Below are 21,282 nucleotides of genomic sequence, written 5' to 3' on the forward strand. Positions count from 1 at the left end.
AATGAGCATAGTGGCTGCTAGCAATTGAGCATCAATCCTAGCAAAGGTCAAGTAACTAATGACCGCAGGGGAAACAAGGGCAGGAAGACCACTGGGCACAATTTATATGACAGAAAACCGAGAGTAAATACATGAAGTTTGTATATGGCTTTGATCCAGGGCTGAGGGACATGCAATTCTCTACAGGAATCTACTCGATGACAATAGGTATAACTTTTTGTTTTTAAATTGTGCTTCACAGAGGGTGCAGCCACCTCTGAGGAAACACAGGGTCTCGGTGAAGGCAGAGGTTGGTCGAGCCTAGCAGCCTGTAAAGCAGGTGTGGGATGCAGTCTTTCCCATATCTTGCAGTAGAATGGAAGACTTCTCCCCTGTCCCTCCCTTGCCCACCCCCCCCCCCCCCCCGTTTCCTTTCTCCTGGCTCCACTTTTCCTCGGATAAAGTACAAGGGAAAAAAATAGAATCCGTCTGTACTACTGCAACTTGATAAAGAGCCTGCACCGCTCCCCTGTTGGGCCCCCCAGTTCATTTCCTTTGGTCCAGGTTTGTTTGCAGATGTCCTGAGAGATGTACCTGGGGCTTCGCATCACCAGGTGGGTTCAAGTTGTGCCTTCCAGTTGGGTTTGGCCAACACCAGGCTGGAGGGTGAGGGTAGGAAGAGAGATTGGGGCATCAAGCCCCTGACTGCCTGGCAGAGTGTGTGACTGATTATCCTAACCAAGTCCTTTACCACCCCTTACTGATTACTCTTACCATTGTTGACTTTGATCAATAGTCTTTTTATTTATCGAACCTCACTCCATGTGCGATAGTGATTATTTTCTTGTTTGGACCCTGTCAGTTACAGCCTTTACCATGTCGTGTTACTGCAGATAAAGGTGACATCAGATTTGTTGGGCTCCATTCCTGGCCTCATGTCCCAATTCAATGGTTCCAGAGAACAGAACCCATCCAGCCACTTCTGCGTCAGCCACATCTGCGTCAGCTGGAGATGTGTTCTCTCATCCTCTCTCTGCCATCGAGTCCATTCTGACTCATCGCGACCCTATCAGACCGGGTACAATACAGCTGCCCTGTGGCTTTCCTAGACTGCACCTCTTTGTGGGCGTAGAAAGCTTCAATTCTTTCCCATAAAGCGGCTGGTGGTTTCTAACTGCTGGTCTTGCAATTAGCTCAGCTCATACCATGAGACCATCAGGCTCCAGGGGCTTGTTAGCAATGCGGATTTCTACTGAATCAGAACCTGGCCCCACAGTTTGCCCTCTGTGATATAGAGATTTGTGAACCTCTGCTGCCCGCCGTTGTACCCACTACTCCACACAGCTGGGTGCATCCGTTCCCCTTCACTCCACTGGGACCTGGCAACACAATACCGTTGAGGTGTGTCTGCTCAGGTACCTTGCATGCTATACTTCGTGTGAAGCAACCCTTTGCCTTGCCTTCCAGGACGGGGGTGGGGTGTGTGTGTGTGTGTGTGTGTGTGTGTGTGTGTGTGTGTGTAAAATCTGCTTTTCAATCATCTCATTCAAACAGCAAAGCAATGCACCATTTGCTCAGTAGAAGTTTAATGGAGAAATATTTGTCGAAAACATTCAGTCAAAAAGAACAACTCTCTTACAAACAAGTTATGGCAGTGACAAGTCAACCCCCGGCTTGTATTTGATTGGTCTGATTCCTTTACCCTGCTCCTAGGAGAGGAAAGAGGCAGGGCAGAAGGAAGCTGGGGCCATTTAAATGTTAGCTGGAGGAATTACAAAAATACACTCTGATGTAGCAACGGGTGTGGTGGAACATGCCATGGGGAAGACGGTGGGTACAGCCAGACGGGGGCTTCTCCCCGGGAGCAGAGACCTGGAGGCAGAGCCGCAGCGCCTGCGGGTGCTCAGTGCCTTAGGAAGGAAGGGTTCCTGATTCCCTGCCGGCAGGTCTGGGGCTGGAGACATGCTGTTTTGGGGATCGCCCGGACACCTGGAGAGACAGAAATGATTCAAGTGGCAAACGCAGATTTTTTTTCTGGCTCATCAATCCTATCTGTCTGTCTGTCCCATTCGACAGAAAGGATCAGATCAACCATTCGTCCCGAACGTGGCAAGAAGTGTCCCTAACTCTGTATGCACTTCTGCCTTCCGGATAAGAGTCTACTGTCAGCACTCATGGACTGAAGGGAGGTCTGTGGGCAGAGGCTTGGAAGGCAGAGTGAGAGACAGGAACACTTCCTTAGCCCTGAGTAGCTGAAATAGCACGTGTAGCCATTTGTTTCATTCGGTTAAATGGTGTCCTCGTTTACAGCGTCGCTGTGAGTTGGAATCGATAGGAGAGGGCTTGGTTTTTAAAGCCTGATGCCACTCATGCCCCATCATGAATGAATCTACTGTCCCTTGTCTAGATTGCGTCTTGGCTGAAGCAGAGCATACCAGAGAAAAATGTTAGCTTGTGTTCTCTGGACTATGCTAAGGCGTTCGACTCTGTGGACCATAAAAAATTATAGATCGCCTTGAGATGAATGGGAATCCCAGAACACTACATTGTTCTCCTGCAGAAGCCGTACATAGATCAGAGGCAGTTGTGCCAACAGAACAAGGGCGTGCTGCATGGTCTAAAATCAGGAAAGGTGTGTGTCAGGGTTGCATCCTCCCGCTGTGCTTATTCAACCTGTATCCTGAGCAAACCATCCAAGAAGCTGGATTATATGAAGAAGAGCGTGGCATCCGGAGAACCACCTGCACAACTTCGCTTGCTGAAAGTGAGGAGAACTTGAAGCATTTGCTGATGGAGAACAAGGATTTATGCCTTCAGGCTGGATTACAATCTGATGCAAAGAAAACTGAAAATCCTCACAACTGGACCAGTAGGTAACGTCATGATAAGTGGAGAAAAGATTGAAGTTGTCAAGGACTTTGTCTTGTTGGATTCACAATCGATTCAAATGGAAGCAGCGATCAAGAGACCAAAGGACACATTGTGTTGGGTAAGTCTGCTGCACAAGACTTCTGTAAAGTGTTGAAAGGCAAGGATGTTGCTTTGAGGATCAAGGTGTTCCTCGCCCAAGACATGGTAATTTCAGTTGCCTCCTATGCATGCGAAAGTTGGCTATGGAATAAGGAAGAATCGATGTAATGAATTATGGTGTTGGTGAAGAACATTGAAAGTACTACAGACTGCCAAAAGAACAAATAAATCTATCTTAGAATAAGTATAGCCAGAGTGGTCCTTAGAGGCAAGGATGGAGAGACCTCACTGTACATACTTTGGACATGGTCAGGGGAGGCCAGTCCCTGGAGAAGGATGTCATGCTTGGTAAAATTGAGGATTGGTGATAAAGAGGGAGGGCCTCCATGAGCTGGATGGCCACCGTGGCTGCAACAATGGGCTCACAACAATTGTGAGGATGGGGCGGGAGCAGGCAGTGTTTTGTTCTGTTGTGCACAGGGTCACTATGAGTCAGAACCAACTTGGCAGCACCCGACGACAAGGGGAGGACCACGCCAGGGGCAATGGGAGAAAGGAGAGCAGAAAAGGGAAGGAAGGAAGGACCAAGGCCAGCTGTGCCCGATTGACATTTCTGATTAGGGCTGGCCTGCATCCCGCCCCATTCCTTCCTAGGACAGCACTACATTTTCTGAACAGGGTTTTTATGCCCTTCCAGTAGCATGTGTCCTCATTTCTTCCTAACCTTATAGGTTGGGAAGAATGGTAGAAAGGTGGGTTGTTCTGATATCTTAGAAGCAAAGCACAGCATCGGAACCCTGCAGGAGCACCTCCCTCCCTCCCTCCCGCCCCTCATTCTGGAGGCATGATCATTATTGGGCATGTCAAGGACTGATATGATGACAAGGTTTAAGCTACCTGCTTTAGACCCATAAATGCATCCTCTCCACATTGGAACTCGGCAGCTGTGAATGCAAAGGAAAGCGAGAGGGGGAGATGGTGGCGGAGGAGAAAGAATCAATAATACTCAAATGAGCTGGTTAATGATTCCAATAAGCACTTTACATCTTAAGCAAAGGAGCCAACAGAAGCCAGTTTCCAGCTTTGTTTCAGACTGTCTCAGTTGGATACAGAATAGAACATTAGAAAAACCAATTGCCGAAATAAGGGCTCAAATGGCTTTTTGAAATAAATTGATTCCTGCTAGCGTGACTGATTTTCAACTGTTTGGGGGTAAAGAAAACAGTGATGGTTCCGAATTAGACATGAGTTTCTGTGTCCCTGAAGAGCCACCTCCAGGAAGAACATCTTTTAAGAGTTGAAAGCATTCACTACACGTCACTTCTGAAAGAGATAGCGTTAGGTACGGTGCAGATACGCGCAAGAAAGTAGAACGCTTGTTAAGGATCTCAGACTATGACTTCAAAAACAGAATGAGGTTAACTCAAGGCCTTTGGAGATTAGTCATTCTGCCAAAACAAACATAGCAGCCTTCTCACCACCTAACTCTTATGTCCATATTTGGCAGTGTGCTGGCAGCCAACCCGCTTGACTACTGCAAAGAGCTACCTTCAAAGAGCTCTGCCCGCATGCTGGGCCAAGGATTAACACAGGTATTCTACACCCACAGGGCCCTTCCTGGTGGCCTGGCTACTTTGATGGATGGGATGTAAAAATAAAACTGCTCCAGTAGAGTGTTTTATACCTCTCAGAGTCAGGGAAGAGCCCCACTTGGATAATATTTTAGGGAAATCTTGATAGGGTCATTCTGAGTAGGATTGATTCGATGGTGGTGAGGTTGTTTTTTGTTTTGTGATGGATTTATTCTTTGCATTAGGTCAAGTTCTCAAGATGTTTGGGGCTCTGTAGAAGACCCCATCCCGTGTATATTTGGATAAACTAAGGCTCATGTCTGTGATTTCAGAACATTGCACTGTGTGAGTTTCCAGCGTCACCTGAAGTGGTGTGTTTGTTGGTTGACTAGAGCAAACTGTGTGTGGTGTGTACATCTATGTGCATGCCTGTGGGGGATTGGGGACCCAACTGGAGATTAAGGAAAAGGCAAGACAGGATTGGAACTAGGGGAAGAAGTGAAAAATGAAGAAGGATTGGGGGTGGGCAGAGGGTGCACGCGGCACACTGAGTTCATATGCTGAAAGATACTAGGTCAGTCGGGACAAATCCTCGAAGCTTTGTTCAGTGTTGCTGCCATCAGTCTGAAGAATCAGCCCGGCTCTGGCAAGGTGGTAGGATGGGCAAGTGGTTTGTGGAGGGTGGAGGAGCAGAAAGTATAACTACTGGTCCTCGCACGCACTGAGTGGCTGGTGGAGGCGGGGAAAGTTTAACAGTTCCCATAGAACCCAGCCACCTAAGACAGAGGAGGGAGGGGAGGGGGTCGGGAGATGCTCTCTTTGAAGATGAAATATGACAGCCTCATAACCACAGTCGTCAAACTCTTTGTGAATGACTAAGAGTAGGTCCAGCTATTGGCTCTTTCGAGATGGTGTCTCCGAGGAAAGGTGAGCTGAATGGTTGCCATGGAAACTGGATAGGCGAATTGGTCCACTTAACTGTCCCCATAGTAACTAAGCTCCTGGAGAGATAGAGAAGAATTAGTTATCTTAACACACTACTATTGTCCCCATGGTAACCAAGCTTTAAATGGGAGCTCAGCCTCCAGGAGCAAGCCTTGGAAAAAAATCTCCATTCCCTAGAGCAAAGGTAGGACCGGTAAGTCCCCATTTTAGGAGGGAAAGAGACGACTCTCTACCTGGCTGACGGCAGAGCAGCTACTCCTTGAGGTTGTGTGATGTGAGTGTGAGGTGGTGTGTGTCTGGAGTGGGCGGGAAGCGCTGCCATGACTGGGAAGAAGGATGAGATGGCTGGGCATACAAGGTCTCTTCTTGCCCCCAGCTCACTTGTGCCCAACTCACTCATGGGTTGAAGTGGACGGTGCAGCTGGGAGGGGCTCCCCTTCCCGGCTACACATTACCATTCTGGTGCAGGGTGCGCCGGCGCTGGCTGGACTGCAGGCTCAGGACCAGGTACTGCCTCATAAACTCACTAAACCGCTTCTGGTTGGCCAACTTCCGGGCAGACTTCCGGGCCCCGGTGAAACCACCAAACCTCTTCTGCAGCTGCTTCTGCTCCATCTCTCGGGCCTCCTCCGTGGCAGGCTGCGCGCTCTCCTGTTCTTGCATCAGGCTCCTGACTCGGGGCATGCGCTTCAGGTTCTGCATCTCGGACGCTCTCGCCTGGGAAAGCGTCGTAGCCTCATCCTCTGGGTCAGTAGGGCTGAGCTGCCACGACCTCCTGGCCAGGACCTTGGTGCATGGAGTCAGGACAGGGCTTGGGAAGACCTTCTCTTCACACTCAAGGATACACACCTGCCAAAGGCAAGGAGGATGGGGGTGGGGGTGGGGGTGGAAAAGACACAGGGACCTCTGTTAGTCAAAGCAAAGGAGGAGACAACGCCATCATTGGTCTTGATCTGCGGCCCTGAGCAAGGAGCCTGGTGGCGTCGTGGTTATGCATTGGTCTGCTAATTGCAAGGTCAGCAGTTGAAACCACCAGCTGATCTGCAGACGAAAACACGAGACTTTCCACTCCCGTGAAAGTTACAGTCCCGGAAACCCACAGGGGCAAGTCTACTGTCCTTGAAAGGTCACCATGACTTGGAATCAACTGGATGGCAGTGAGTGTATTTGCATATACATATGCAAATGTTCCCCAAACAGCTGTTTGCTGAGTATTATGCAATAGTTTGGGGAGCCCTGGTGGCATAGTGTTTATGAGTTGGACTGCTAACCCCAATGTCAGCAGTTCGAAACCACCTGTTCCATGGGAGAAAGATGGGATGTTACATGTCAGAAACGCCGAGCCAGGGGCAGTTCCACCATGTCCTAAAGTCAGCCTCAACGTGATGGAGCCAGTGCAGTGTTCCCCACGTTGATATTTAGGTTTTATAGAATTGAGAGAATCTCAGAGTTGGAAACAAAACCAGCGGGTCAAACAGTGCGATTTGAAAACAAAGAGACTGGGACCCAGAGGAGGTTGGTTAATTTACCCAGGGTGTGACAGCTGGTTGGAACAAGTTAAGTGCACCCCACACTGCACACCGTGACGTTGTTAGATGAGTCTTTGCAGCCAGACGCATGCAGAGAGTCACTCATAAAGAGTCTTTATTTTGTTCTCTTGTCAGGCTTGTGGGTGATTGGGTTGGGTTAAGAAAGTGGGGGTATGAGAATGTGTAGTCCAATCTGCTCGTTTAAGGTCACAATGTAAAATTCAGCCCTGGTGTTAGTCACGTTTTATCTCCACCCTCTCACCCCCCCCCCACACACACATATTTACTCACTCTCTGCACCACTTATGGAAAATAAGAGGAAGTCACCTTGGGATGTAGGTAGGTTGGGCATTTAGGGCTGAGCCTACAACCCAGCCTTGGTGGGGGCAGAGATTCTACCAGTGTAAGTCAGGTGGACCCACAAGACCTCTGGGGACTCTTGCTATCTCTCTGCCTCCTTATCATCCCCAGTGTGTAGTCTACACCACCAGTCTGACCATAATGCTTCCCCCCACCCCTTTCCTGGCCTCAGCCCCACCCTCCTGGTTTTCTGCCTTTGGTTGGGTTTTCTGAAAGTCTCTGCTTCCAATTTTTCTTCCCGTTTGGCTTTTTGGCTTCATCCCTATTTTCTGGCCTTGGCCAGTGGGAACGCCATTTCAGCCTAACCTTGTCAACACAGGTCAGTGGGAAGCTGCAGAGCCCTTCATCCACATCTTGGAGCTTTTACCTGGCTTTGCAGCCACCAAGATCTGCTTTGTGTGTCCCAAGTCCCCATCTGGGGAGCCAAAGGCACTCACACAGCTGTTCCGGGTGAGCAAGGGCAAGCTTTCAAACCTGAGCCCTAAGCCCCAGGTGCAATGAGTTAGGCAGCAGATGTCACACAGACCTTATAGGTGGTTCTGCTTCATGGAAAAAAAGAAAGAAAGAAAAAGAAACCCTCTTTAAATCCTATTTCTTCTGCAAGTCTTTGCCTCTGACTCCCAACCTATAAACCTCGATAGCTGCCAATAAGCTTCTCCTGGTCTGTACGTGATGCCGCCAGTGTCCACATATTGCAGCGATGACCTCTCAGCTCGTGGGGATCTGGTCTCCGTCCTCGTCCATTCTAACCTTGCCTTCTTGAGGACATCTCAGTCACCAGATCCCGCCGTCCTGCTTACGCCTCGTTCTCCCTGACCCTGCGGCATTTGACAGTGTGGACCACCCAGCCCCTTCTGAAGACTTCCCTTGTCATATTTCATTCAGAAGTCCGGGTCTGAAGGTACTTTTAGACTTCTCTTTACACATGGTCCCTTGGTGACTTCGTTCATTTCAGTGTCACTTCTATCAAGTTACCCCAAAGTCTATCCTTCCAGTATCTGGCATTTCACAACTGTTGTTTTAATGTCCTGAACCTGCCCAGTCACTGCTCTGATGCCTGTCTTCTCTTTGAGAGCAACCTGGTGGTGGAGTGGATTCATATGGGGCTACTAACCGCAAGGTCAGCAGTTCAAAACCACCAGGTGCTCTCTGAGATAAACAAGGAGGCTTTCTACTCCCAATAGCTGCAGTCTTAGAAACTTAACAGGGGAAGTTCTATGAGTTAGTACTGACTAAATGGCAGTGAGTTTGGATTTTTGTTTGGGCCTCCCGGGAAGAGGCCACCAAATGTTTACTCAGTATCCACCTCCACTCTTCTTATTGGCAGAACACACATTTCATTCCTCATAGCCTGTGGTGGCCAACAACATAGAAGTGGCAGCGATCAGGTGGGGCTTCCAGGAAGGTAGAGGCTGACTCAGCTGGGAAGAATATCTTTGGTCTCCTCTTTCTTCCATCCTCTAGCTTCCTGCACAAGCCATGGCCATTTCTACTGTGGCCATCCTGAAACCATGAGGGGAGACTAAGGATGAGGCTTTGCACGTGAGGATGGAGCTGTCCTGATGGGGCAGAAAGAGCAGAACCTGGGGCGTGGATGGCAGCCCTGGACTATCCACCTCTGCCTTCTTTACGAGGAATCTAATGGTGGCATAGTGGGTTACACGTTCGGCTGCTGACCACAAGATCAGCAGTTTGAAACTATGAACTACTCCTCAGGAGAAAGATGAGACTTTCCACTCCCGTAAAGAGTTACAGTCTTGGAATCCTATAGGGGCAGGTCTACCCTGTTCTCCAGGATCACTATGAGTCAGAACTGACTCAGTGGCAGTACGGTTTTGGGGAGTTTTAATCCTGGTCTTATTTAAGCTACAGCTACTTTAGGTCTAGGTTACTAGCACACAATTCCGGTCTGGTAAACTTTTCCCACCTCCAAGTCTGCCCTTCTGCTTGGCATCTCTCTCTTTAAAGGACATCTAGCTCGCTCAGGTTTGAAAACACGGAGCTGCTTTCAACTTCTCCTTTCTCACTCTCCCTCCCCATGCAATTAGCATACAAGTCTAGGGTCCTCCTAAGTTGCTTACAGAGTCTGTCTGTCTTTGATCCTTGCGTCTCCAACCTAGTTTTATTATTGTTCTTATTCCTGGTATAGTATTCTTCCTGAAGAAAATCTCTGATCACCTCTGTAGCTTACCCACATTGTCCAACACTGTCATTGGCCATACAAGTCCTAGTTCCTGAGCAGAACGTCCAAGACCCTCCACTATCTGGTCCCAGTCCGACTTGCCAGTCTGATTCCTGATTCCTCCTCACACACCATCCTGCAGGCATATGGGCCCGCCCCTAGTGCCTCCCCTCGGCCACCGTAGCTCTCCCCTTGGCCAGACTTGTTGACATTCTGCTGGGGTGACCTCCTTCCACTCAACTTTGGTGCCCAGAGCCAATGCGGCTGAACATCTGGGGCACCTTCCTTAATCTCCTTGTGAAGAATTGCATGTTAAACAAACATCCCAGCTGATTCTTTGGTGTGACTCAGGTTTGAGAATTCTGCTTTGGAACTTGCTCGTGCCACATGGTGATCGGAAAGAATACTCCCTGAGAGAAAGACAGCTGGGTCTGCTCCCAAAAGGCTTTGAAGAAAGCCAGGTAGAGCCCTGTTTGGGTTAATACTTTACAGCAGTTATGACTTTACATCAATTGGGGGTAATACTTTTTAGTACATATTTTGTTTATTTTTAAATGTGGTGAAAATCCGTACACCAAAGCAAATACCCATTTAACAATTTCTACCAGCTCTGTTCAGTGGTATTGATTACAGGCTTCCCAAGATGTCATGTAGAGGGACATTCTACCACCATAAACAAACTCACTGACCTCTAAGCAAAAACTCCCTTAAATGGGGGCAATGTTTGGCCTCCAGGGGACATTCGTCAATGTCTGGAGTAATTTTTGGTTGTCAAAATGGGGGGCAAAGGGTGTGATACTGGCTTCTAGTGCATCGAGGCCAGGGATGCTGTTAAGCACCCTAAAATGCACAGAGCAGCTCCCCCCACAGAGATTCACGTAGCGCAATATGCTAAAAGCCCTGCTCGATGGAGTCCGTGGGAAACCAGGACTGCAGGGGAGCCTGGCAGCATGGGAAAAGTGCATAAGCCAGACTTACACCATCAAGTCAATGCCAACTCATAGCCACCCTGTTGGACAGGATCAAATAGTCCTGTAACTCTTTACAGGAGTAGACAGCTCTGTCTGTCCGGCAGAGCACCTGTGGTTTTGAACTGCTGATCTTGCAGTTAGCAGCCCAATTCATAACTACTGTGCTGCCAGAGCTCCTTGGAGAAGGGCATAGAAACAGACACATTTGAAGCTGGAATGGGCCTCCGTACACACTTGGTCCAATCCTCACAAGATCAAACTGGAACAACTCAAACTCACTGCCATTGGGCCAATTCTAGCTCATAGAAACCCTGTGGGCCAGGGTGGGACTGGCCCGGGGTGGGGGGTGGGGGTTCTGGGTCTGGGAATACAAAGCTTCATCGTTCTCCATTGGAGAAGTCCACACTGATGGCACTGCTATAGTAAGCCAGAGTACGGATGACACCTGGATAATCCCAGTTTGCAGCCACATCGATCTGAAGTTGGGCTTGTGGGGAAATGGAAATATTTACTGGGGTAAAACATTACTGGTGATTTTCAATGGCTGGCCTTGTTCTTAGCAGCCCAATGCTCTGTCACCAGGGATCATCGGACAGGAAGCTGTAAATCAGGGATGGGAACGTCTTTTTTCTTTATAGCACCATTCAAAGGTCATGCCGGTCAAATGTTTAATTAACTCACCCTGAATGCGATGGCTGGGACTGCTAACATGTGATGTTAGCTGGTATTGATGATTTCTCTGGCTTTCTAAGGCCCAGGGCCACACATTCCCCACCCCTGCTGAATGTTCACGGGATTGCTCTCTCTGCTCATCGCCTTTCACGAACCAGGTGGGAGAGTTGTTAAACCTAGAGGCCATTAGATCTCGTGCGAGCCCCTGGGTTTCTAAGCCCAGATAGATGGTAAGTAGATTTTGTGTCAATCACAGGCAATGTAATGCCATCTTCCAACCAGAAGCATAACCCATGCACAGGCTTGGCACACTGTTAACTGAATCGGGTGTTATCAAAACCATCTCAAGTTTAGGAGAAGGCTTTGGGGGAATATGCAGAAGCCAAATTCAGAGTAACATTTGTTAAGACCAGACGGCAAATGCACTTACTGCCTAACCCTCTGGTTGGCGGCACCAGTCAGCCTTTTCCCAGAGATGGTTGATGGTCTGTTACATGAGCTGGACACATTTGCACAGCCCACACTGATGGCACTGCTATAGTAAGCCAGAGTACGGATGACATCTGGAAAATCTCAGCTTGCTGCCAAATTGATCTGGAAGTTGGGCTTGTGGGGAAACGGAAATATTTACTGGAGTCAAATATTAGAACAGTAAGTACGTGACTGGCACATGACTCAACTGGGAGGAAAAGAAGGGGCGAATTGAGATGGCCACTGTGGCAGTTACATAATTTTGTGTCAACTTGATAGATCAGCGTGGGGGTGGAGTCTAGCCTGTCAGCCTGTTGATGCCTCCTTGTGGGCATGGCCTTCTCATGAAGATTCTGCAAACTTCTCTCTCTCTCTCTCTCTCTCTCTCCCTCTCTCTCTCTCTCTCTTTGCTTTCTCTTCCTGTTGAGGAGCCACACACTCAGAGAGCTGGAGGAGTCACGCAGAGACTTGCGCCAGTGCTGAGATGCTTCTACCGCCACTGGATCCCCAAGACTTTCTACTCCCTGGCCTGTGATCTTCCTGCATTAGGCATCATTGCATGTGCTGCGTGAGTCTGAAGAGGACTTTATGATCTAGTATCGGATATATGGGCTAATATTGAACCTATAGACTTGATCTGGACTGGGCTAGGATGTTTTCTCAATATACAATTGCCCTTTGATATAAACATCTCTCTTTTTTTTTTAAACATCTCTCTTATACACACAGGAGTATCTCTAGATTTGTTTCTCTAGTCAACTCAGACTAACACAGTCACATTTCCATTACTGAAGAGTCAAACCACTTATGACCAAGAGACTTTTGGATGCCATTGATTCCAGGAGGTTCTGCTAGAATATCTGAGGGAACCAGATGAATGGGAGGCCAGCAAATGAGTAGGAAAGAGGAAAAACATAGAGTTTTCCCTGTAAATCAGGCACTCGGTGGCTAACCAAAAGATCAACAGTTTGGGCCCACCAGCCACTTCGCAGGAGAAAGATGTAGCAGTTTGCTTCTGTAAAGACAAACCAAACCCACTTCCATGGCGTTGATGCCAACGCACGGTGACTCTATATGTCAGAGTGGAACTGCCCCTTTGGCTCTCTGCTTAACTCTGCTCAGCACATAGTAAGCCCCAAACCCACAAACCACCTTTGACTGAGTTGATTCCAACTCGTGTTGATGCCGTCTATGCAGAGGAGAACTGTACTCCACAGGGTGTGCATGGCTGTACCTTTTCCCAAGTAGATTGCCTGGCCTTTCTTCCAAGTTGCATCTGATTGGGGATGAGCTACTGGCCTTTCAGAGAATAATTGAATGTTTAAGTGTTCACTCTATCCAGGGACTCACATATGTGGGGGGAGGTCAGATGATTACAGACATCTTCCCTGAAAGCAGTCACTGCCAGACTGCTATCTCCCCACACCACAGGGGTGGGCCTGCTCCCTGCTGCTAGAGACAATGGATTAATGGTCTCTATCAGTTGAGCCAGGGAACAGGCCAAACCGCATCTGTGACATCCAAGGTTAGGCTGCCATCCTGTATCTAGGATCCGCCCATCTTGTTACATGTATACCCCCAATCCCTCCTCTTTCTAGTGCATGGATTTCCCTAGACCCCCCCCCCCATTACTGTATTGCCCTTAGCACAACCCTTTCCTGGGACGTATGTCCTCACCTGTAATTAGGGGGCTTGTATGTCCCCAGAGAATATAAAAAGCCTGGGCTAGCATTAAATCTCTCTCTCTTCCTCCACATGGACCACAAAGTGGGGCTGAAGTGAGCATGCTACTGTGAAATGTGTCTGACCCCATTTATTTCAATATTTCTCTTCTATCTCTCATGCTCTCTATCACTTGACTATGATCTTTACTTATTAATGCTGTACAATTGTGCCTACTGGACCTGTAATGATGTTAGGGGCTGGCTTCCCCTGACACACATAGTAGGTGTTCATAAAACACAATGATGACTAGGTTATTGGGGATGCTTTACATGATTTTACTGAGCTATGGTGGCCGAGTGGGCATGCACTGGGCTGCTAACGGAAAGCTCAGCAGTTTGAAACCACCACCCGCTCAAATGAGGTTTTCTATTCCTGCAAAGAGTTATAACCTGGGAACCCCCCTCCCCCAGGGCAGTTCTACCCAGTACTATAGGGTTGCTATGAGTCAGAATCAACTCTAATACAGGAGTGCCTGCCTTTGGACGTGGGGAGCTCATTGTTTGATCCACAGCCGCAGAAAGTCAGGATGGCTTCAAGGTGGATATGCCCTGGTGGCGTCGTGGTTACATGTTTGCCTGTTAACCTCAGGACCAGCAGCTCAAAACTAGTATCTGCCCGGCCAGTGAAAGACAAGCTTTCTACTCTCATGAAGTGTTACAGTCTCAGAAACCCACGGGAGCAGTTTGCCCCTGCCCTCTGTGGTCGCTAGGAGTCAGAATGGACTCAATGCAAGTGAGTTTGGTTTTTTGGTTCATGATTTTATTGCTGAGAAAGTAGGCTGGCCAGGAAGAGTTTGAGAGCTGGGAACAAGGCCATGGTGCCTTTGTGCAACAAGAATACTTTGGTTTCTATATATGTACATTTGCTTTAGGAATAGCAGTTACTTTTGCTATTTTTAAAAGGTTAAGGGGTTTAAAACATTGCACCTTTTGAAATAAGTTTACTGGTCTGCAAAGCCAAAAGAATCGAGTTATACCAGACTTAATAGAATCATTATGTACAGACTGACGTTAAAATAGATGGCAAAGCAGTTTATTTAATGAGTAAAACATCCAACAACAGATTTGCCCTCAAATGTAAAATATGAGAGAGCATGTAAATACCTGGATGTTCATTTTCTATTTATACTAGAAAAAGCAGAAAGCAGCGCTCCTAACAATGCGAACAACAACGTGAATAGCAGGGGGCTGATTAAATAAAGTGAGCAGGGTTCAAGGGGAAAAAACTTTCATATGCTACTGATTTAATAACACGGGCAGTGATCCTGCATATCTAGTAAAAACGGTCAGGTTCTTTCTCTGCCTGGTGTCGGGGACGATAGCCCAGCAAGCAAGGGAAGCCCGGGGTTTCTCATGCCACACAAATAAGCCTCCATTTACTTTGCTTACTAGGGAGCCCCGGGGGCACAGTGATCATGAGTTGGGTTCTGATGCAAAAGGTCAGCAGTTTGCAGCCACCAGCCGCTCTGAGGGAGAAAGATGGGCTTTCTACTCCAGGAAACAGTCACCGTTTCAGAAACTCACAGGCAGTTCCGTCCTGTCCCGTCCTAGGGTCCCTATGAGTCAGTATGGCGGTGTACTTTACCTTGCTGATTGGGTGATGTGACAAGGCTGCTGGATTTAAAAGTGATGTACAATTAAAAAAAATACTTCTCTGAATCTGTTAGATTCTCTACAGCAAGAGTGCCTTTGTCATGGTCAGAACAAAACGACATTATGGGCATGTCTGTTTTCGCACGCCGTCGAGGGGAAAGAACACACGGTTTGTGCGCTGGAGGCGGCGGGGGCAGGGGTATGTGTGTCCAGCTAGGACGCGGTTTCCCTGTGGGACACTGGGCTCTGGAGGGAGAGTGGGCGGGGCGGGTAATGAATAGTCCAAGGGCCAGGTCCTCCCTCACCTCGAGGTCGAAGCTGTCCAGGGCGGGGCCGAGCCTCTCCCTGCAGGTCAGGCAGTCCCTCTGGCAGCTGCTGAACACGCTGGAGAAGAGGCTGAGCAGCAAGAGGTCACAGAGCAGGATGTTCATGGTGCAGGAGTGGGAAAAAAGGTGCTAAAACACAGAAGAAGAGGGGAGGCGATTAGTGGAGCCTGCCCATGAAGGGTGACCGGGAATAGAGACCCCAATACACAAAGAGAGAGAGAGAGGTCTTCTGAGGGCAAGACGGCGTAGATGGGGAGTGGATTGTCACGGGCACAGGTGGTGGCGTCCTGTCTGCCAGGCCCAGAGACATAGCTAGGGTATGTCAGGAGTGGCCCATGCCCTGGGGCCCACGTGAGGGTGGGTACTGGTGCACCGGTTTCTGTTGCCAGCAGTGAGAGGGCATCACCATTTAAAACGAAGAGCCACAGACTCTCTTTTCCATAGAGAGGCCCGATGTTCATGGGCGGGCTAGGGTCTAGGGTTCCTGTGATGTCTGCCACTTAACATCACCCAAGAACGTTCTGGAGCCACTGTGATGTCGAGCCAGAGCTTTCCCAGGTCCCTACGGCCTTGTTTTGTCAGGAAGCTGCACTGGTGCAATGACAAGTGCCGCCTGCTAACTGAAGGTTGGCAGTTCAAACCCAGCCAATGCCCCTGCAAGGAGGACGGTACAGAGAACCCTGGGGGCAGCTCTATTCTGACACGTGGGGCCGATACGAGTCCTTTGGCATCGACCGGACAGCAGCGAGCACCAGAAGCATCAGTTCATGGCTCACCACCGTGTGACCTGAAGCCGCCTCTCTACACCCGCATCCATGGCTCTAAAATGGGAATGCCTGCCTTGTCACAGGCTGCCAGACGAAATGAGGTCTGCAAGGGAGCATCTGCAAAGTTCCAGACGAGCTCACGATGTGTCAAACATGAGCTGCGTGAACGGCTGAACGTCCTGCAGCCCTCCTCAGCCTTCCCAGCTTGTCAGGCAGCCTCCCTGCCCCGGCTGCTCTCTCGCAGGTTGTTTCTGCCAGGTGCCCGGGTCTGTTCCCCCGCCCCCCCCACCCCTTCCCCTCGGGAGACTTGAGCAAGTTTCCTGATGTGCCTGATGTGGTGTCTCGCTGCAGGCACAGGACCTCGACTGTGGAATTGTGGAATTGCGTGCTGAAAGACGAACGAAACACCGTTCTGAGAGACTCGCTCCAATGCTTTGTCAGAGCAGCCGTGGATCACCTGTAGGAAGCAGGGCTGGAAAAGCATGCTTTTTCATCACACGCTACTGAGAAACCGTCGGAGGTCTGGCTGCTCAAATGCAGGCCGTGGACCCCAGCAACAGGCTAGAGAGGCAGAATCTCGAGCCCTCCCCGACAAGCCCTGGCTCGCAGGCCATTCACAGGCACACTAGCTGGTCTCAGGAGAAGACAGAGGATTCTGCAGGTGAAGTCACCTGATGGCCCTGTCGGGAGACCGGCCGCGTCTTGGGCATCTTGTGCCAGGAGGATGCTGTCTGTCCGTCTGGGTGTTCAACAAGTGCTTGGGAAAGTGCATGAGCTGACATTGGAGGTGGGTGTCGAGGAGTCAGTCAGAGTTTGCTAGGAGGAATGAGAAGCGGGAACAGGAAACCGCATTTTCAGAGGTATAGAGGAGGTGGAATCACCGCTTGGGAGGGCATGGATGGTGAGTAGACCTGGTTTTCATGCACCTGCTTACCCTCCTCCAGGCCGGCAACCCACCCAAAGGGAGGCTGGCCAGAGTGAAGAGATGCTTCTTCGCCATCCTGAGGGGTTTAAACTATGCGGTGCATTATGGTATACCCCCAACATTAAACATAGACATAGGAACATGCCTCTGATTCACACCTTTTCTACCTCGCAGTCCAGAGCCTTGGCTCAGATTGATTGCCTTGGTTATTGTAATAGCTGCTAATCAGTCCTCCTGATGATCTGGCTACCCTCCAAGCCATCTCCATACCGGCTGATGCCGCTTCATACTTAAATCGTTCTAGAACCTCGTTGCTATCACGATGACCACCAAGGGTTTCGCTTAGTGCTGACTCCTGCCCACGTGCCAGGCCTCATCCGCTATGGCTCACCCCGGCATCACGTCTGGTCCTTGTGAAGCACCAAAACTACCGGGCTCCTTCATGTCTTTGGATCTTGCCACTCGCTGGCCTCTCTGCCTAGAATGCTCTTCTCCAACTCCTAGTTCATATACACCTCCAGAATCGGCCCCTGGCAAGCCAAGGCCTCGGCCATTTATGGCATTGTGTAGCAGGATGGTGTTGTGGGAAGCAAGCGAGCCCCCAGGCAGAAAGAGCAGGCCTGTGTTGCTGAGCTGCCGTGTGCGCTATCTTGTCTGCTCAGTACGGAGACTGTCTGGGTTCAGTTCCAGTTCTGCAACTTACTACCTGTACATCTCAGAACTGGGATAATAACCTAATGGAGCCCACAGCTATTCACACTTGCTTCCATCTGTATGCCGAGCAAATGGCTTGAGAGGCTGAGTTCTGTGAAGAAAACTTGGCCTCAGGAGCGGAGGCAGGATTATTAACAACCTGCAACATGCAGCTGACACACCTAGCTTGTTGAAAGCAGGGAGGCCTTGAAGCACTTGCTGATGAAGATCCAAGTGTAAAGAAAACATTACACTTCGTGTCAACTCAGTGTCAAGGAAATGAAAATCTTCACGATGAGGCCAATAACCAAGAGGGACGGCGGATGCTGTGAAGGCTTTCACTGTACGCGGGGTCAGATCCACACTCAGGTGGAAGCAGCGGTCCAGAGATGGGATGGAGAAGTGCACTGGGAAACCTGCTGCCCGAGTTCTCATTAAAGTGTGGGAAAGCAAGGATGTCAGCACTTTGAGGACTAAGGTGCGCCTGGCGCCGCCATGATCTTTTCAGTCACCCCGCTGCATGTGAAAGCTGCCCAATGCATAAGGAAGGCCACCGAAGAACCATGCCTTTGAATGATGCTGCCGGCGAAGGGTAACAGAAGGACCACGGATAGCCAGAAGATAAAAACAAAGCTGTCTTGGGAGAAGTCCAGCCAGAAGGCTCATTAGAAGTAAGGGTGGCAAGACCGCTTCTCATGAACTGTGGACATACCCTCAGAAGGGACCCGTCCTTAGAGAAGGACATCATGCTGGTAAAGTTGAGGGTTGGTGAAAAAGAGGAAGACTGTCAATGACATGGACCGACACCATGGCAACCATGGGTTCACTTCTAACATCATGGTGAGGAGGACTCAGGACCCGCAGTGCTTCATTCTGTTGTAGGTAGGCTGCTATGAGTCAGAACTTACCCAATGGCACTTAGCAACAACAGTAACCACAACTGCGAGTGTTGGTGCCACAGGGATGAAGCATGGATCAAAAGGTTGGTGGTTTAAACTCATCCAGAGGCTCCCATGGGTCAAGGTTCTGGCTAGCTGCTGCTCGGATGGTTACGGCCTAGGAAACCTTAGGGAGCAGCCTGCTCTATCACATGGGGGTGGAAATGAGTCAAAAGTTGCCCTGGCCAACCAGCACCTACTAGCAATAGCATCAATAATACCTATCTCACAGGCTTTATGAAGATCAGTTGGGTTAACATCTGTAAGCGTCTCCAACCACGCCTGGCATATAGTAAATACTATATACAAACTTATAAAAGAGAGACACTTCCCACATTATACTACTAGCTTGGGCTTGTGTGTCTATTTCTCCCCCTGCACTGTAACCTCCCGCAAGACAGGGTCTTGCTTTCTGGCTCTCTGTGTTTTCTGAAGCTCACACAGGGCCACACATTTGGGAGGGGCTCCTGAAAGGATTGGCGACAGACAGTGGACAGTGGACAGTGCCATTTCCCAGGAGCCCCACCCTTCCCAGTAGCAAACCCAGATTAGGGAGTGTCCAGAGCACCTGTCATATTGGGGGGCCAGGGTGCTCATGCCACTGGGACTATGTCAAGCCCCGCCCCATGGAGAAAGCATCTATTAGCTAATTCTTCAGCTTGACTGGGAGTGGTGGTGGGAGCTGGCTCTGTTCAGAGCATGGTAAGGTACCATGTTAAGCAGGTGCCCATGCGCCTGCCAGCAGAACGCTGGTTACCAGTGGCCGAAGGCATGGTTGGAAGGGTGCTGGCGGCCAGGTCTGTCTGGGGAGGAATGGGTGGGTCATCACCACTGACAGGCTCTACGGATGAGAAAACACGGTCTGTCTTTCATGTTGCAGACAGCCCCAGAGAAGCAGATGTGTTAGCACCCTGTCCAGTCCTCAGTTAAGGGGAACATAACCCAAGGTTAAGTTAAGGAAGCTCTCCACATGTGTGTCCTTTAATACGAGAATCGTCATAGTGAATGAAAGGTCCCTCTTCCTGGGCAGGAGACAGTCTCGGAGTTTGTTGCAACAGCATGGCTGGGCCTCCTCGCGCCACACGGGGGCAGTGGTGTATGTCGCAGAAGAAAAGAAAGCGGAGGTGACCAGACACCTGGGGCTCTTCCTTCCCTTCCTACTCCAAAACTGCACCACCTGATGTGGTGGGGGCTGAGCAGATACATCCCGACAGATGTTAATGAAACGCTCTCTGGCTGAGATTTTTCATGAGCTTCATTAACTGCTGCCTGTGGCTCAGTCAGGAAGGCTTGGTCGACTGACTGAGGGGTGTTTTCTCAAATTCCAGGTAAATGGAATTTCAGGGTGAGGTGACAAAAGAGAGTGTGTCTAGGACATTTAGCATGTGTTCCCTTTAATAGCCTTCGACATGTATAATGTGGGTTCTTTGGATTGGTTCTTGGGGACAATTTACCAAATCTCCCAAAATTTACCAAATTTCATCAGAACCTCCCTGCTAGTCCATGGCACATCCCACCCTATTCTACTCTCTTTCCTTAAAATTTTTTTTTAATGAATAAATCATTTATCAGGGGCTGTTACATCTCTTGTAACAATCCATACATCAACTGTCCACTCTCACCTCCAACCTTTTATTCTTTGTAACTGACCCCTTTATACCCAACCCCCGGCTTAATAATTCTACCAATTATTTAGAAGTCACTCATACTCAACGACAAGCGTTCCCCTCCGCAGTGAATCTGCACAATGAGCCTCAGAGAGTCCCATTTCTAAGGCTCATTGTGATATTAAAATAAGTACATAGACGGCAGCTCAGAATCAATGTAAATGTTTTTATAAGATAAACAAAACAAGCGCAACGGCTGTGGAGCGGATTCCCTCTCGGGCGGCCCCAGTGTGCCGGAGGAGAACTGGGCCCATGGTTAGTTCTCAAGGTCTGGTTTTCCAGAAGTAGAGCACCAGGTCTTTTTTTGACGCATCCCTGTGTGGGCTCGAACCCCCAACCTTCAGTTAGAAGAGGAACACATGAACTATTTGCACCACCAAGTGACTTTAAATATTATACATAGTCAAGGGGACAACATTCTATCCTTTTGGGTACTCCTCAAACTACTTAGTTCAATTGTGTTTTAGGTAAAATTAGATTTTGAATTTTTCTTGAAAATTCAATACAAGTCTTTCATTTAAAGAAGTCTGTATCTCTGTACATGTTAATGTCAATTAAAACGAAAGTGAGTAACTAGCTAATGTCTGAGTGATATTCAGTGTCAGATTACCCAATAAGCAAGGCAAGCAAGCACAGGCTTGCTTTTGTTTACTTGCTACTCTATAGTGAACAATTTCATGTTTGTTTCTTTCCCCTTTCCCCCCCACATCAAATATCCTGCTTTGAGGTGTAGCTGGCATCTATCTGTCCTCCCATAGTTCCTTCATACTGAATCAATCCCTAGTTTAAGTTCCCAACCTCTGATAGGGACAGAGTCCCCAGTAAGCAAGGTAAGCAAGGGCTTACTAATGTCTACTTACTAATCTGAAGACAACAGTTTCTTGTGTTTTCTTTTTTTTTTTTTTAGTTTCTTGTGTTTTCATCGAATCAAAATATTGCATGAAATTGTTCACTGCATGTTAATAAGTAAGCCCCAGTATGCCTGGACATACAAATTTG

At 49.0% G+C, this 21,282-nt stretch overlaps 1 protein-coding gene across 1 annotated transcript; it reads right to left on the minus strand.

Annotated features, from left to right (window-relative positions):
- Window positions 1–1,582: 1,582 nt before the first annotated feature.
- PNOC (prepronociceptin) lies at window positions 1,583–15,418 on the minus strand. Its single transcript, XM_075555701.1, has 3 exons — window positions 15,273–15,418; window positions 5,862–6,314; window positions 1,583–1,968 (listed from the first exon to the last, which is right to left on the minus strand). Exons 1-2 carry the CDS (start codon window positions 15,396–15,398, stop codon window positions 5,910–5,912), a joined length of 531 nt encoding a protein of 176 aa, XP_075411816.1. The 5' UTR covers window positions 15,399–15,418; the 3' UTR covers window positions 1,583–1,968; window positions 5,862–5,909.
- Between the last annotated feature and the right edge of the window lie 5,864 nt (window positions 15,419–21,282).

The sequence above is a fragment of the Tenrec ecaudatus genome, chromosome 8 (assembly GCF_050624435.1).
Source record: "Tenrec ecaudatus isolate mTenEca1 chromosome 8, mTenEca1.hap1, whole genome shotgun sequence".
Classification (NCBI taxonomy): Eukaryota; Metazoa; Chordata; class Mammalia; order Afrosoricida; family Tenrecidae; genus Tenrec; species Tenrec ecaudatus.

Bases quoted from the DNA above. Each gene is read 5' to 3' on its own strand.
- PNOC (XM_075555701.1), bottom strand. From the start codon at position 15,398: ATGAACATCCTGCTCTGTGACCTCTTGCTGCTCAGCCTCTTCTCCAGC. The intron at 6,315-15,272 runs GTGAGGGAGGAC...TGCCTTTGGCAG, and splicing joins TGGACAGCTTCGACCTCGAG to GTGTGTATCCTTGAGTGTGA.